Source organism: Corythoichthys intestinalis, chromosome 10 (genome assembly GCF_030265065.1).
Source record: "Corythoichthys intestinalis isolate RoL2023-P3 chromosome 10, ASM3026506v1, whole genome shotgun sequence".
In the NCBI taxonomy this organism is placed as follows: Eukaryota; Metazoa; Chordata; class Actinopteri; order Syngnathiformes; family Syngnathidae; genus Corythoichthys; species Corythoichthys intestinalis.
In genome coordinates this window covers 32924539-32943072 of record NC_080404.1, presented here as the reverse complement: position 1 = coordinate 32943072, position 18534 = coordinate 32924539, and the positions used below count along the sequence as shown (strand labels likewise).

Sequence of the window (18534 nt, the reverse complement as noted above, 5' to 3'; positions counted from 1 at the left end):
TGACTATTGGCAGGAGGTGGGGTACCCTCAACTGGTTGCCAGCTGCATTGGGGTTTCCAGCCCATTTTGTGGGGTGCCCAAGCACTCCCTAGATTTGTGAGATGATTTAAAAAGGTATAGCCTATCCTTTTTAGATAAGTTTGAATGTATAATCATACATTACTTGATTGAAACATATTTTAATAGATAGATACATCACTGCCCCATGTAGCAAAAATGGTTTGCTCCATCCTGTCCAATCGACCGTTCAGTACCCCGACACTCCTGATCCAAGAGGTGCCCTCCATCCAACCATTTTCCCCGCTTATCCGAGGTCGCCCCGATGCAAAGTTCTCCTCATAAATATATACCGTAATTTTTGTAATATAAGTTAAGGAGCACCTGAGTATAAGCCGCCACACACCAAATTTGATACGAAAACGCCATTTGTTCATAGATATGCCGCACTGGACGATTAGATGCAGCTGTCCTCACTGTGTTATGGGATATTTACACAAAAAGATAATTACAGATAACAGTTTTTATTTGAAAGCGGAATAAGACTGTCATAAGACCGAATGAACCACTATGAAGCTTTGAACCAATTGGCTAAAAAGCTTCATTGCTTCAATAAGCTTCATTTAACCATCAGTGCTCCCTTGGGGGAGACAGCCAACCTCTGCCGCCACTTGCTGTCAACACTGTTGTTGTAAACATGCCTCCTAGCATGCATTGCAGCACTACAGATGTAAATAACAATCAAAACTCATGATCTGTGCTCAATTCAGTTACTGTTCCAGTTGTTTCATTAATTGCTAGTTTTGGTGTTTGGTAAAACTTTATTTGACAGTGGTGCCATAAGATTATCATAAGATCATCATAATTATGACATGACACTGCCATGAGCATTAATGAATGCTTTTGACAGATATCACTTTGTGTCGTCCAGCAAATTATCTCACTTTTGAATGGATGTAAAAGATCTGAGCTGGACATAAATGGAGTTAGTGACATAATTTGCCGGATGACACTTAATGACATCTGTCATAAGCATTCATTAATGCCCATTATAGTGTCATGCCATAATTGTTACGATCTGATGGCAGTATTATGACTCCGCTGTCAAATAAAGTGTTGCCCATTAGCCCAAATAAATCAACAAATAAGCTGCACTACACTATAAACCGCAGGATTCAAAACGAGGGGAAAAAGTAATGTCTTATAGTCTGAAAATTACAGTATACAATCTCCAAACAGTACAACTGCTTACTAATAAAACATATTGCTTGCTGTAAATACTATATTCTCACAATATTAGTTTTTTGTATATTTTACAACGTTATCCTATACCCAGCCCCATCAACCCTGAAAAAAATGAATCATATGCAGCCTGAGGTGATGACAAATTTATAAGAATAGTGATATCCTTCCAGTCTTGCACTATTGATTAGACTTGATCCCGTCCATTTAATCATTTAACACTTGTGGGCACACAACTGTGAAAAGCCCATTGAGCATTTATTCGATATCCAACTTAAGGTTCGTGTAGTACTTTGCGCTTTGTGCTCACAAGTAATACAATCCAGTGAAACTTGAAGGACGGTTATATCGTTAGTATTGTTTTTTTTCACTACTGTATGACATTTCTGTACAGTATTAAAACAGCGGGAATAAAGTTAGGGGAACTAAATATTATGTGGCAAAATGATGAATGGACAGTGGATATAAAGTCTACACACCCCTGAATATTGTATATTTTGGTTATGTAACCATGGGGGCTGCCTCATGAAAGCTGAATTTCATATTTTTAATCCGAAATTAGTAATTGGCACTAATGCGTTTGTTTCACCCAGTTTACTATTTGGGAAGTAAAAACAAAAAAAGAAGGAGAAGTAACCACTTTTTGTGAAAAGATATTCACAGTGACTTTGACAGCAAAAAAGCTTTTTCACCTTTGTCAGTACAATCACAGTTTATTATTACTCACCACCTGCTATTGACGGCAATAGACGTCCAATTCATTTTAACTAGAAGGTGCTGGCAGTGATCATTCCTTGCCAACCCTCCCAGTTAAAGGAATTGAATGTCTATCAGTGTCAATGGCACCAAATTAGTGCTGCCCAAGACTCTTCTGGGGCTTTCAATTTATGACATTTTTTTGGACTGAGACTGTGTGTGTGTGCGTAGGGGGTGTACGGTATGTCTTCTAGGATTTTTTTTTATCAGCAGCGGGGGCAGAAATACTGTACATTGTACAACAGACAAATTTGAAACTATTTTGAATAAATATGATAAATATAAAGGTCTGAATTACATGTATGATAAATAATATTTTATTCATTTTAAAATGATTTTTAATTTAGTGAATTGAAATCTTAACATCATGTACTGTAGTAATACAAAATACATGGAAAAAAGGTTAAAAAAAAAAAAAATTTTAATAAAAAAGCAACGCTCACCATCACCATGATTGAGCCATGAGTGAGTAATACATGACTAGCCTCCTCTCGTCTTTCTCTTCTGAGAGAACTATTTCAAAAAAGTCATCTGAAAAATGTAGTCTGCAGTAGCATACGAATAGCATGCAGCTATTAACATTAGCGTAATGTTGTCAATAGTTTACTATTGACATATTTATTTATATGTTTAGGGACACTGAAAAATTAACTAACTACCGGTAGGTTAAGTAACGTTAGTGGGTCATGAATATATTGTAAATGTCCTTTTAATTTGAACGGCATGGAAATGAGATGTGTGAGACATTTGTTTTTCAAGCAACTTGCAACTGCATTTAGCCTTCATCCTCCAAGACTATAAAATAAGTCGGCAATGAGGACAGAAGTTGTCACTTGCCGGCCATTTCATATTGGGGCCCTTCAATAAACATAACATGTGTCCATGTAGTGTTCCCTTTAAATAGCTATATATTGCTCAATTTTCAACTAATTTTCAGACAACTTGGATTAGCATAAATGTCATTCATTAGCATAAATGAGTTGCTGTAATTGCAAATACAGTATAAGAATACAACAACAAAAACTAAAGACTAAAGTGACATTTTTTATTATCATTATTAAATTTGTATTCTGAGGCTATGATTTGATTTACATTTTTTCATGGGAAAGAGAAAAGAGCTTTTTGTTAAAAGCTAGATTTTCTACAGAAGACGTCTTACTTAAAACATTGTTTCAGATCATTTTTTTGTACAGTAAGAATTGAAAAGACAGCTATTATTTTGTTCAAGGATGAGCTGCTAATCCAGAAGAGCCATTATTTTAGGAATTTAGGAATAATAAGGCTTGTTGAGTAACCTCTAAGAGTTTGAGTCTTTGGTTATACATATACTATACTATATAATATTTTGTTATAAAACTGAATTTTCTATCCAGACGGAAGCACACTTTCAATACATTAAAGTGATGAAGCATCTTTGAGTGAACTTCTAGTAAAATTTAAGTATCTCGAGGCCAAGACGAGTGACCTCTTTTTTGGAAATCAATATATGGTTAGCCTAGCTTATAGTATTTGATGTTGATAATAGCAGAGAATAATATTAATACATTGCATTTTGTTAAAACAACAATTTTAAAAAAGTATGCATAATGATGGATAACTACTCGGAGGAGAACATTTAAAGTGCGTATGACACCAAAAAGCATGTTTATTTCATATTTCACGCTGTATATTATGCTCCTAAATGAAATGGACCGCTTGGATGTGTGTGTATTGAATTAATTAATCAATTAATTATTCAATTAATCGTTTTATTAATTCAATTTTTGAATCCCGTGCCATGAAAATGAGGGAGAGCGCTATACTCGGCTTACTGCCCTCTTCGTGTGCCCGGTGTTCTGTCAAATTTTCCACCCCATCAGAAATGGCAACTTTGTGTTAAAATGGCCGCGAATACACCGATTATAAACTAAACACTACAAACTTTCTTTAAATTAAGGAATATTTACTTACGTTTGATCATGGACGGACGTGTAGACAAGTTCTCCCTAGGCACATCCTGTCTTGTTAGCTACACACACCAACTGCATGCCGCTCTCTCAATGTTTACGTCTTCGACGTGTAGTTAAGCATTAAATTACGCCACATTTCTGTTGACCATGTGGCAGCTACGTGCTCCTCCAAAATCGGCCGGTTTGCCCGGCGGTCATTCTCCAGCTGCTTCCCTGTAAACAAGCTCTCCTGCCTGCAGCAGGGGAACCACGAGCTGTAGCATGCTCGCCGCTGGGCGGGTTGCAGATCGGCGGAGACAATCGACAACCCCGCCATCGTGTGAAATGATCTGGGCTAGTTTTGTGTGATTCTTCGCTTCGAAAAAGCGAAAAAAAGACTTTGAGACGTCATGTGGTTCGGGTTAGCATGTCGGTTAGCTGTCACGCCTCCTGGTTTGTTTACATTCTCCGAATCAGGAAAATGATAAAAGCCGGACTAACTCCGGTGGCATAAAATATCATTCGGAAGTTGCGACAGTGAAGGTGAAGTCGACAGTTTTGACCATTATGGAGTAATTTTGCCATGTCGTACCGCATAAATGCATTTTTAATATTTCATATTCCATCTGTTATTTGTCATGACCATACCATTTATTTAGCATTGGGAAAAATACTTGGATGAAAAGAATATCCTGTAAAAATATTGAAGTAGAGAGATTGAAACAATAACATTTTGCTGCTCACTTCGTCGCATTTTCCTCGTTCTGAATAATTCCCCCTCAATGGGCCGAATTCTAATTCAGATGAAATCATGACCCTGCCGACGTCATCCTCCATTTGTGGACGCTAGAGCGCGATAATGACAGGCGAGGCTAAACGGCAGATTAAAAGACTAATTTCTCGTCATCTGCGCTTTGCCAAATTGTTGTATATAGTCGAATCGTCTCAAAATATGATTCCAATTCACATAATAATGCTATGTAAGACTTTTTTTCTCCTGTCATACACACTTTAAAGCATGTTGAATTACATTGGATATTGGCCCCAGAGATTTCTTGCTTGAGCCCGAAGAGACCCTAGCATCCCAAATGGATATGAGTAGTCAAAGGTTGCACTAGTGGGCCGAATATTGCTCTATAATGGAAAAAAAAAAATCTAAAACAGTGTACTTGCACATGCAGTGTATCCATATCCTTGTGGTCCAGTTTAAGAAGCCAAAATTTGCACAACGGGTGCAATAAAAAAATTAAGAAATAACAACTGGTTCTGATACTAAGTACAAAGAGTGTTCCAACCAAGACAATGATATAAAACTGGATATCAATGATATGGGGAAAATACTCTGCAATCAATTTTGTAATTAATACAATGTTAAAAGATGCTTCGTTATACATTCACGGTCAGCTCCCCTCCCTTTTGCAGCATTGATCATGAGGATGTGTTCTGTGGCCCAGTTGACAATGGATGCGGCGTGCACGCGTTTAGTGGGAGGGATTATCCACCAAGTAGGGCAAGTGGCTGAGGCTAAGGACTGCAATTCCATCCAGCCTCAGTCATCCGCTCAGTGCACACACGGAGGACAAGCCAGGGGCTGCACATTCGCCCCATACGATCAAAAGAAAACCTTAATAGAAATGGTCAAGTACGCGGGACAACAACGACAGGACGACGAGCGGAACAACTGCGAGCTTGTGTCGGAGGAGCGCGGTGCGTTCACTGACCTGCGGGATTCGGGAGATGTGTCCGACTGCTCGCTGGGCGACGCGTCGGACACCAGGTGCTCCGCCATGGACACGTTTATGAAGAACGTGCAAGTGTTGCTGGACGCCGCACATTACATCGATAATGTGGATAAGAACAGTGGAAGTAAGTGGGTCGAGGAGACGAGTACAAGTGTGTGCGTGCCCTAAACGCGCCTCGGTCGGATCCGGGGGGCAGACAACAATAGAGGCGACGCGCACGACAACACAGCACAGGGCCACGAAGAACAGTTTTTCCACCCCCACGGCACCTTCGTCTTGTGGGAGTAATAGAAGACGTTTTAAATAAATCAATCCGGAAATCGTGTTTATTTCGGAGATGATGCATGGCTCGTGATCCAATTTGGTGCCTTTTCTATTGTTGCGATCTGCCCCCATTTTAATCGGCAGACCACCAACCAGAGTTGCAGGGAGAAAATTCACATTTTATACCTTATGCATACACGCATGTTGAACATCTTATTGTCTCACCCTTAATGTATGCGAAATTTGACACCAATCGCCCCTTCTAATGAATTAACTATGTTGCTTCTCCTGCTCCAATTATTTACTTAAAAACACACAAAACCCTATTCTCATACCAAAACAAGCCATTATAAAGTATTAATTCTGAATTATAAACGCCGGTTATCACTTTCAGGTACAAGCTCTCTTGTATGTGTATATTCACATGGTTCCCACATGGAACATATTGCGGCATACTGATTGGCCTCCTACTTTTTTCACCACCGTCGTTAAGCCAATCAGATGAGAGTATAAGTATGACGTCACGCGCTACCGGAAAGAAAGCATTTTGGGATTTGAAGGATTCGACGCAGCTGCACATTAAATACGGAAATAGCAGATAAACATTACGTTTATATTTTTACTGGTTGTATATTGGACATTAATGTCAAATATAGAACATTCACATACCTCGTGCAATCTAAAATTGATGAATATTTAGGTCAGGAGTCAGGACACATGCTAATGCAAAATAAATAAATAAAAATACTACGAATGTACTGCTGTTTCACGTTTTATTTTCTGATTACACAGAATGTGAGCATGGTTATGCTTCGACCTACCCTGCCAATGAATTGGTACACCCACAAAAACATCGTAAATTCAACAAGAACAAGAAACTGGACAATATTCACAATAGGTGGGTTCATAAATGTCTAATACAATATATATTAACTATAAATATATATATTTATAAAACCTCATGCTATGTATGTGTGTCGTTTTATATAAAGGCATGATATTTCTACAAATGCATTGGAAAATAAATGTAGCTACAACTAAATGAGATTATAATTTATCATTTGTTCCTTAAATTTTTCATGAAGTGGTCTAAAAATGTTATATTTTTTCTTTGTATGAGATATATTGTTCCCAGATATGTCTATTCATAAATCTGTCTAAAATACGTGTTGTGAACACTTTTTCACTGAGATGATGCTACTCTCATTTCTGTTATCTTTTATACATAAAAATATATACATAAATCAAAAAATAACCTTTGAAAACTCAATTTGACATGCTGCATTAATCATGAATAGTCATGTGTAACTTACAATTACTGTATCATTATATTTATTCATGTTTTGTTTTTCATTTTTTAATCATTTGAGAGACTATTTAATTCACATTTTTGCTAAATTGCTACATATTCTCCATTTCTACAGGTCGGCCCACAATGAACTGGAAAAGAATAGGTAAGTGCCAAAAGATTAAAAGTGTTTTTTTTTTTTTTTACATGTGTGAATTTAATATGATTTTCTATAAGGTTTGGAGAAAAAAAAGATAATTAAAAAATAAAATGATCTGGATACCTTTAGGAGTAATTATAACGACAATTGATTCAAATTGTATTTTTATTATCGCTGCAATATTTTGAACAACACTGTATGGCTTTTAAATTCACCTTTGATGAAGCGTAGCCTATAGCAATATGTTCACGCTGCTGCGGTTCGCGAGTGCCACAGTTCCTGAAGGACTTGCAGACATTTCCCCAGTCAGCAAATGCGAAGCATCTGTTTCCAGACAACAAGACTCCTTCCTGAAGCACAGCCTCGTCCTCCTTCCTTTAGTGCGGTACGAGGCGACCATAGCTGCGAGCAGTTGACAAATGTCAGGATGCGTTTGTGTCCAAAATTAAATGGCCTGTTCATGTTTGCCAAACAAAGTAAGTGTAGGGGGATGTTGCTTTGAGGGAGATTACATCATAGCTTGATCACAGTACACTACTTAGGTCTTCATTAGGTATACTTGGTACGAGTAGATTTGGGACCAAGACTTCAGTGGGGACTCAATAAGCTATACTAAAATGCACATTCACAATATATTTATATAAAAATATTGACAAAACTAAAATAAAATACATCATTAATGTGTTTTGCTACTTGACCAGTTTTGCTCTGACCAATCGAATGGGGTGAAGTCTGATTAGTTAAGAAACAGTTCCAAGTAGAAGTTACAAGGGCAAGTAATACTAATTGTAAAAACACTGAAACACAAATTAAAATCTGATTGGAGGGAAAAAATATATATACAGGTACTAGAAGCAGTTTAGCCAATAGAAATGATACCCCCCTCCCCCTCCGAAAAAAGTTCAGAGACATTAATGTAACCATATGTTTATCATTGTGTCCATCCTGTTGTGTCTATTAATATTTAAGTTACCTTATTTAGCTGCTGGGCAAACTGACTTCCCTATTTTCTGTGTTTCACCCCCCATTCAGACGAGCTCATCTCCGCCTGTGTTTGGAAAGATTGAAGTCGCTCATCCCTTTGGGACCTGACTGCAGTCGGCACACCACACTTGGACTCCTCAACAAGGCCAAAGTGCACATCAAGGTGTGATGGTAGTCTAATATTGTCACAATGTCTTGACTATGTTAAATGTTGAACTTCAACATTCCTATCCAGTTGTACATTTAAGGAAATTTAACACAAGCAATGTTGAGGAGAAAAACTGACATACTGCTGATTGGTAAACGTGATCCGTTCTGTGATGCTCGTTGAATTCTTGTCATTCCAAATCAAGTATTCCCATAAGAAACTAGCGGAGCACTGAGAGAGCAGACCTCTGCCTGCAGCAAAAATTCAAAGCATTGCAATATTTCTGACTACTTTGACCTTTGACCCTTTATCTTCTCATCATATCACCTACCCTGCACATTTTAGTCAAATAGGCTAATCCAGTGTTGTTTTCGTCGACTAACACATTTTTCATGACGATAACGAGCTAAAAACGTGTTTTGGAAGACTAAAACACAACGAGACTAATGCCAGTTTTTGTCTGACGACACAAATGCTTAATAGTTTCCGTCATGTTCATAGTGTGTGACATTTTATGTGTAGTTAGTAGAGGTGTGCGAAATTTCCGATTCTTAGATTATTCGCGATTCGGCCGTGGAAGATTCGAGAACGATTCACAAACATCCAAATTTCGATTATTGAAATATGTCAAGTAAAGCGGAAGAAAAACACTCCGCGCGCCGCGCGGTCTTCGGGACGCAATCAGGAACGGAGCGAGAGTAGCTAAACATCGTGCTTGTCATTACCCGGCTCAACTCACGGCTCTAGCTCAACTCATGCCGCGAGATAAAAAAAACCAACAACATACCTGACTGCTGCCGACAGCTGCTACAAAGTACGTCCACATAATGGTACGGTAGATATCATATTTATATAGGACTAGATGCAATATAGACTCGGTGGTGTTAGCAGCACATGTACAAAAAGCTAGATGCGGGTGTTAGTAAACGGCCGCCATCTTAAAGCAGTAGACTTTTGCAAGGCTTTTGTAGTGAACCTTCCAAGCGAACCTAATTAACTTTTTATCTAAAATACTCCTAAATCTGTAAAATATTGACTTGAATCTATCTTTAAAATTGTTTTAAAACTTTCACATGTCGAAAGTAGACAAAAGGGAAATTATGGATTAACGGGAGCAATTTTAACAACTTTAACGGTTGATTCACAACATTAAATTAATTGAATGTAGTTTAAAGCTGCTGATACAGAATGGGGATTTGAGTATATTATTTATTGTTTTTAACTGTTAACTTGATACTGAAATAGTCATTTATTTAAACCGGCGAGGCTTTTTAAAAATTTTTATTCATTTTTTTTTTTTAATACAGATTTTGTAATTAATGTACAAAACATTTAAAGCAGCTAATAGCGGGGTAGGGGTCATCAATAATCGATTTATAATCGAATCGTAGCCTCTGAATCGTAATCAAATCGTAAGGTGCCCAAAGATTCCCACCTCTAGTAGTTAGCCTGTAGCAGTGTCTGGTTGTGTCTTCTCCAGTCTCCATGCAGACTTGCACACAGGTAATATTCGGTTTCTTATCTTGGCCAGAGAGAATAAGCTATATTGCTTTAAGGCTGAGTGATCATCACACACTAAATGTAACTCATAGCGTTAGCATAACATTCGTGTCCGCGTTAGCATTAGGCTAACTTTTTTTGCACACAGTTCGTGGCATCCAGGTGGGTGTAATTAATTAAAAAATAATGTACTGTTTTCCTGCTGAGTTTGTATTACCACCAAGTTGGCGATGTCCTTGTAGACGCTACAATTTGTGCTCGTCTCTCAGTGTTCGTTTGAAATAGTTGGAAACCTTCACTTTAGAGCTGTCCCGACTAGTCGACAAAGTCGACGTCATCGATGACGTAAATCCGTCGACGAGCACAACATCCCGTCGACGGTTAATGAAGGGTTCAAAAAAATATATGCGTGGAAAGTTCAGAATGTCGGATGCTCTGTATGCAAGCGGGGAAAGCGGAACAAAGCCAAAAAAAAGCGCACCAGTGTGTCCAAAACATTGACTTATTTCAAAGAAACAACGGAGGGTACACTTTTCTGTCCTGTCTCTTCAATGCCAAGCTTGGCTGCACGTCGGCCGTGAATAAACACCTCAAATGCCGTCACCCAGTTTGTAATTTTATTTATTTATTTTTTTCATTTTTTGTACACCAGAGGGTGCTGTCGCCTTACTGAATAATAATGTTTCATTGACAATGGGCCCATAAGTGCTATTAGTATTGTCCTTAATGCTAACTGAAAGGTTTATTTCATGTTATGGTTTATTTTATGGTATAGAAAATTACATAAGGTTAAATAGTCATAAATATATACAGTATATACAGTGATTGCACTCAAGGGCGAGATTGTCAATGATAAGCTAATAAATTAAGGTAAAGGCAATTCATTGATATATAAATAAGGTTTAAAAGGAAAAAGGTGAAAAGTTTTTGTTAATTTCTAATTGTGTTGTTTTATTTGTGTGCACCATAGCTCTTACGGTGTGATTACATCAAGGATTGAATAAAAGTTGTAAACCATCAGTTTAAGAGACCACCTTTTCAATCGGGATGCTACACTAGTTAATTCTATCAGCATTTGAACTCATTGTTTATTTGTGATTTATTATTGTTATTTATGTGTTTATTTGTACTTTAATAAATAATTTAAGTGTTCCAATATGTTTTTTGTGAATTGATAAGCGTCAACAAAAATTTCATTGCTAAATTAGTAAACAAAAACAAAAACAATTTTTTTTTTTTTAATTGTTAGATTAGTCGACTAATCGTAAAAATAGTCGGCTGACTAATCGGGAGAAAATGAATCGTTTGGGACAGCCCTACTTCACTTATTTATTTATATATTTATTATTTTTAAAAAATATATATTTTACAGACGAAAAAAATAAATCTATCTAAATGTGGAATAAAGCTAGAGGAAATTAAGTCTTGGATTTTCATCAACAAAAACTAGACGAAGACAAACACTTTTTGAGACGTCTAAAATATGACTAAGACTAATAATTATTATCATCCAAAAGACAAAGAGTGGCAAAGACAGGAACTGGCCGTTCGACTAAAGTATTGTACTAAACCGCAGTAAATGCACACGCATAGATTAAAATAATACTTTATTTATTTACCATATGTTTAATGCTTTCACATTTCAGAACCATATAGTGGCAACCTCAAGGTGGCTTTCCCTCACTGCTTAGCACTCCTGATATTAATGGGTGTGAAGGAAGAACAAAGTACTTGCATAATAAGACAAAACATTTCTAAACGTACCGTCTGCAGAACGAATTAACTAGGAAACGCTATTGCAATCAATTTTTTTTTTTAAACTACAAAAATAACATAATTCATCTTATGCATTAAACAATTCAAATTATTAGAAAATGACTTAAATTTTGAAATAATGCTGTTGTAATGTTCCTAATTCTCCCATTTGAGAAATGTGTGGATTGCTTCCAATGAGTTCATAATGGCCATTCACAAAAGACTTTCCCATGACCTCCCACTGTACTATTTCATCAACAGGCACTCTGGATGTTTTAGTGGCCGCTTTCCTGTTTGTATTTTTTGCTTTGTTGAGATTTGAAGCTTTTGTTTGCGCAATAATGACGGAAACAAACAGTTGCATAACATATAACGCAGATACCATTCAGTGGTTTGACTACTTTTTATGGGAATGACATTTAGGGAGTGTTTTGTGGTTGAGAATTCTTTTCTTTGTGGATAACGCGTGTACAGTATAAAGTATTTCCTAACGTCAACAGTTGACTGAAGTCATGGAAACACGGTCCTGGTGTGCTGCTCTGTCTGATGTGGTTTTGGGTGTAGAGCTGTAAACTGGAGCAGGTGCAAACGGCATGAATGAAGAGTGCAAAACACACTTTATTTCAGCTACAAAAATTTTTTACAGTACTTGAATGTTGCTTAACTAGTTGGATGCCACTGACGACACTAAACATCCAATCTGAGAGGGTTTTCTCTTTCATTCATTTCATCCATCCATTTTGACTAGAGGAAGCTGCCAGCGAATGATCAATGGATTCAACGTTTAGCACCGTCAATGGCACTGAAACATGAACATTCACTTAGTGTTGCACTGGTACCGATGCTAATATTGGAATTGTCCCAGTAAATCACTAAAATTTAGTTACAGTATGCTGTGTAAGACTTACTCTTGATTTAGTTTCAATTACAGTGCAGTTACAGTGCTTCTGTTAAAGAAGCAGCTTTTGTCGCTCTTCCTAAGAACACATTAAAGGTAGAAAAAAATTCCTTCAGAACGCTGAATGTTATTGGGGGGAAGATGGAAAATGATAGAACCAAGTCCTTTGGTGTTTGAGCCAAGGAGAAGAGATCATTTAGCATTTACCAGTCATATTTTCTATGTTAGAGCCTATACTTTAAATGATGGATAAATGTACATGTCAAACAGTAATACAGGGTGGGGCAGACCAACTTGCTTATTTAAATTTGGCGCACTGAAGCGATGGTTGCGCTGAGGATGGTAGGGATGGACTTATTTAGAGTTTGGGGCTTAAAGTTTGGTATTTAACTTGCATTATTTGTTTTGTGTTTATTTTTCAGGAACCCCAATGAGCATCATGAAGTGGACAAAGTTGGAACGCGCTTTCGCTTTTGAGGCATTTTTTTCAAGCCGTCGCTCAATCATCGCAACGTGCATTCCGTAGACATTTCAATATTGCCCCACGTTCCACACCCATCTGGTTCAGTGTTGGCAGGAAACACTCATTGATCATGTTGACATAACAGTCAGATGTCACTGGTACTAACTGTTCATTTTCTTCAAGAAAAACGTTGGCCAATTATGCCAACTCACGATAGTGCACACCAAACAGTTACACGTAGTGCGTGTAGAGGACGTTGATGAAGTTCTCTGGGGTTTTCTGGACTCCAATAGCGCATGTTTTGCTTATTTACAGATCCCGAGAGATGGAGGTTAGCCTCATCACTGAAGAAAACAAATGTGTCGTCAGGCAAGCCAAAAGCGCCTCACATGCATTTTCACGGGAAATAAAATCGCGTGGATTAAGTTCCTGCATCATAGTTAATTTGTAGGATTGAAATTTAAATTCTTCATGGAGGATTCGTCTAACAGAACGAGCAGACAACCGAAGAGCAGATCCGTCTTTGCGAGCAGACCGTCGGGGAGATCTCAAAACAGACTGTCTTACCGCGTCAATGTTTCTAGGTAAGCTTGCTGTTTGTGGGAGGCCAGGTTTACGTCACCTGTTTCCCTGAAGTTGTTTACCCATAGAATAATCGACTGCTGGCCAGGAACACTGTTCAATGTCTGAACAATGTCTACGAAATGCACGTTGCGTTGCGACGATTGAGTGGCGGCTTGAAAAAAAAATGCCTCAACAGAGAAAGCGCGTTCCAACTTCATCCACTCCATGATGATCACAAAATAGATAACACATGGTAAGAAACAAACTTTAAACCACACCCTCTCAAATAAGTCAATCCCTACCGTCCTCAGAGCAACTATCGCTTCAGGGCGCCAAATTTAAATAAGCTAATTGTTCTGCCCCACGCTGTAGCATTGACATGAGCTGGTAAAAGTGGGAAAAGTAGGCTGCTTTTGAAGTCTTGTAGTAAAAGTGCTAAGCACATGAGCTAAACTAACATTCTAATGTGGTATAACTGCACTGACAGTTTGTGTACTCACAAAGTTTGTGTTAGTCTCTTTTTCCCTGTTTTACAACAGTTTTTAAGCAGTGTTTCACCAAGCAATTATTTTACATTCAAGTGAGTATACAGTACATTAATTTAATGGTTAAAAAAACAAAGAAACAAACTAACGAAAAAATATTTTTCTTTAAAATCATGGTACTGGTACAGTATCGGCATCGGCCGATACCACAGAGTCAGGTATCGGCAACAGTATCGGTGCAACACTACATTCACTGCCTCCCAGTTTAAACGAATTTGGATGACTGTCGCTGTCAAAAGCAGGCAATGATTTAAAGATTCATTCTCAGACAAAAGACCCTTAAGACTAAGACTATTTCACTTTGAAACTCAGGGAACTAAATCATCATTGAGCATTTCAACACTTTCCACGTTTTTGCTTCTCTTTTCTAGAAACTGGAAGAGGTTGACCGAAGGAGTCAGCACCAGCTGGACACGCTGGAACGGGAGCAGAGGTACTTGCAGAGGCAGCTGGCCCAGCTGCAGACGCTTGGAGAAAGGGACCGCATCCGCACGGACAGCCTGGGCTCACCCACTGACTCCGACCGCTCTGAATCGGACCGAGGTTAGTAACTGTTGTGTTAAACACTCGAGGGGTTAGATTGCTCCTGGAACATTTGTGCTGTACCAAAGAAACAAACATAACATAAAGGGTTACCTGTCATTTTGTGTGCACAGAGGAAATCGAAGTGGATGTGGAGTGCACTGATTTCTCTCTTGGAGAAATGGACAGCGTGAGTAGTGGGGGAGCGAGTGACCTGGACGACCAGAGCAGCAGGCAGAGCTCGGTTAGCGACGAGGGCTACTCCACCTGCAGTGTCAAAGCGGCCTTCTCGGCTTGAGGCTTGTCATGCTGTGCTCCCTCACTGTTCCCCAAAAACAACACTATTTTATGGCTTTAAACAGGGGTGGGGAACCTATGACATGCGTGGCAGAATCTGATTCTCAATAGCAGAACTATGTGAAAAAATCTCATAACATTCAATAATTTTGTACCATATTTATTGTCACTAAGGTTGCCTATGTTCGCTGATTTTAGGTGGTGGCACGGCACACCCTCAAAATCCAATCACAGCAATACAAAATCTAGTGAACGGTGAATATAATTGGGTGAGCACAACAAGCGCAAAAATTAAATTTAAAGTGATGGAATTGGAAAAGGAAGAGGCAAACAAACATTAACCAGTTACAGATATGTACTCTTCCGATAATTTGGGGGATTCTAGCAACCACCAACAAGTGTGTTTAATTGAACTTGAACGGGATGCATGCCAATCAGGCGGGAGCTATTGTCAGACTCATCATGCGCTAAAATAATATAAATGCACTAAAAGGCAGAGATGAACGGCAGTGATATGCATTGCTCCTTCTTGTGACAGGCCAAAGATTTAGCCTTTATTTCATTCTTGTTTCTGGCATTTGAAAAATATTTTCACAAGATTAAAAGAGCTCCACAAAGCTTTTCATTTTGCTTGAGATCAGTTGGTTAGATTGTAGGCACAAAATTATCCACACCAATGGCGTACCGCACGCAGGCTATTTTTAGACCGTTACGTCGCATCGTAAAGCGGAAGTAAAGCCGAAGTGGGACATTATAGACCCGCCCTCGCATAGACCCAACGTAAAAAGTGCTACTTTTCGCCGGTAATCTTTCAAAAACGAACATGCCGATCACGCATTGCTATTTTGGAACTTGTAGAAACGACTCTAGACATTACAACCATGAAGGATGTTTTCTTCATACGTTCCCGGAAACAAAAAACGTGAAGACCGAATCAACTTGCGCGGACTTTAACACCAGCTCGGCGAATCCATTCACGTTTCATATGCAGCAAACATTATGTTGGGTTGGCATGGTCTTTCAGAGGGCAAAGAGGTAAGCCATTTTTATATTTTTTTAGCGTAACGTTGTGCCGTACTGCTTCTGTCTGACAATGAATGACCTGAAAAAAATTACAATGGCAGTGACTGCCACTGTTACAGTTTCTGTTATATATATATATATATATATATATATATATATATATATATATATATATATATATATATATATATATTAAAAAAACAACTTTAGTAAGGGGGAAGGTTAAATAAATTATAGGATTAAGATGTGTTATCAATGAAAAAATTAAATGTGTTCGTTGGCTGTCACTGAGTAGCATTTGTGATCGCTACACAAAGCTAACTAAATTACCCCCAAGAACGGTAAGAGACGTAGGACAACCAGAGGATATATAAGAAAGACAGGGCTGATGGTAAAGGATAGCTTGTTGAAACCGGAGATGTCATTGTCAGTCGCGTCGATAAAAACAAGCTAAAGCTATGCTTAGGTCGGCTCGTTTTTTTCGTCTTTTTCAGCCTTCGACACGAAAGCCATTTCTTTAACTGAACATTTTTATGTTCTTCCACATCTATGCCAGTCAGTTTGGCACCAGGCACATCCTTTTCAGAGAGAATTGGTAGGTTTAGCGCTGTAAACATCTCCTTCGTACACGATTTCCATTCATTTCCTATTAGGGACAAACGGTGGCTTGTCCTTGCTTAGCAACAGTAGCTAATGTCATGAATATTAATGAGCGGAAGTGACGTGTTGCTTGCGGTACGCCATTCAGCTCATGTTTGATCATTCACATGACTAAATTTGCATATACTCCTCCCACAATGTGGACAATTTAGCATATTCAGCTCACCCAACACTGGTTGAGGTTAGTTAATCAGACCCGAGGACTCAAAATGGCCTCGATAGGAAAAAGGTTCCCTACTCCTGACTTTACCAATCACCAGCCTATAGCTCAACAAACCCCTCTCACGTGTCCACCTAAGAACCAGCCTTAAGCTCAACTCCAACCTAAACCTGAATGTCTATCGTCCCGTGACCAGCCACAATCAAAAATGGAGGCACCAACAGGTAAATGTCTACCCTTCAACCAATCAAATGGGTCCTCTTATAAACCAGCAAAAAAAAAGGCCACAAATACCAGCTTGACATTTGCTCCATTTGCCTTGTTTAAAAAAAAAAAAAAACGACAAAAAAAACCCTTATTCCTTGTTGAATGGCTACAACGTCTGCATTCCAAAATGTGTTTTGAAACACAAAATCTGCTTTTAGTAGTCAGAGCCACAAGCATCACGTTTCTACAAGTTAGGTGTTCTAATTTATTTTGCATAGTATTTATTTTTTCTGCTATATTTAATTGTGCTACAACTGAGTGGTGGAAATGTAGAAAAAAATACCTCCCCTTTTATTGCATTAGTATAACATATTTATTTTCACCTCCATTTAGAAATAAGCTATACTACACTTGTCTGCGCACAAGGCGAAAAAGCAATAACGTACATCTATCATTTTTTTCAACATTGCTTTTGTCCGTCCATAAGCTAATACTGTTAGTATTCAACTTTCAAGACTAGTGATTTAAGTAAAAGATTGTAAATTCTTTTCAAAGGCTACAGCGCATGTGTGTTGAATGTTGTAACGTGCTTTGGATTATTGACAAAGCTTTGAAAAAAAAAAAAACATCTGTAGCATGAACAAAGCCCTTAATTTTGGGGGGGGATTGTTTTTTTCAATACCACATTCAAAATCTTTGACTGTTCCAAACCATTAATAATATTGAGTCCATTTTGTTCCCTGCTAGTGAATCCATCAGCACCAAAGTGTGTCTTAATGTGGGTGTATGACTCTTGCACAAGTCCCTGCTCACCCAACCCACCCAATGTGTTTGGGAAATGTAGAAAATGCACTATAATAATTGTTTGAGACGATATGTTCCAAGGGGGGGGGGAGGGGGGAAGCACAGCCCTGATGTTTTCTAGTGCTTGTTTAGGGATTTATGTATTTTTTTGGTTTTGTTTGCAAAACATGCTGCTGGTGCCCCGCTGATACTTTGATATGGTTCCTGATGACGATCCTTGGAATCCTAATAAACCTCTTCCACCAAACTGGTTCACATACTTTAAATCATTATCTCATTAAATTATTTCATTGATGTATTCAAATGGGATTACCTTTTGGGAGGAGACCAGAAACAATCCAGTGAATTCAACACATCTACAGTGGTATGAAAAAGTATTTGAACCTTTTGGAGTTTCTCACATTCTGCATAAAATCACCAGCAAATGTGATCTGATCTTTGTCAAAATCACACAGATGAAAAAACTGTCTGCTTTAACTAAAACCACTCAAACATTAATAGGTTTTCATATTTTAATGAGAGTATGAAAACAATGACAGTAGGGGGAAAATAAGTAAGTGAACCATCACAGGTAATATTTTGTGCCCCCCACCCCTTCCTTTGACAGCAATAACTTCAACGAGACGC

General features: G+C 38.2%; 1 protein-coding gene across 1 annotated transcript; it reads left to right on the top strand.

Annotated features, from left to right (window-relative positions):
• The first annotated feature begins 216 nt into the window (after positions 1-216).
• Positions 217-17778, top strand: LOC130922656 (max-interacting protein 1-like). Its single transcript, XM_057847572.1, has 7 exons — positions 217-313; positions 5346-5789; positions 6722-6827; positions 7354-7383; positions 8410-8524; positions 14606-14777; positions 14891-17778. The coding sequence occupies exons 1-7, from the start codon at positions 217-219 to the stop codon at positions 15052-15054; spliced, it is 1128 nt and encodes a 375-aa protein (XP_057703555.1). The 3' UTR covers positions 15055-17778.
• Positions 17779-18534: the final 756 nt, after the last annotated feature.

Coding starts and splice junctions, on each gene's coding strand:
- LOC130922656 (XM_057847572.1), top strand. CDS start 217: ATGGTTTGCTCCATCCTGTCCAATCGACCGTTCAGTACCCCGACACTC. Junction 5,790..6,721: donor TGTGGATAAGAACAGTGGAA/GTAAGTGGGTCG, acceptor CTGATTACACAG/AATGTGAGCATGGTTATGCT. Junction 8,525..14,605: donor AGGCCAAAGTGCACATCAAG/GTGTGATGGTAG, acceptor TCTCTTTTCTAG/AAACTGGAAGAGGTTGACCG.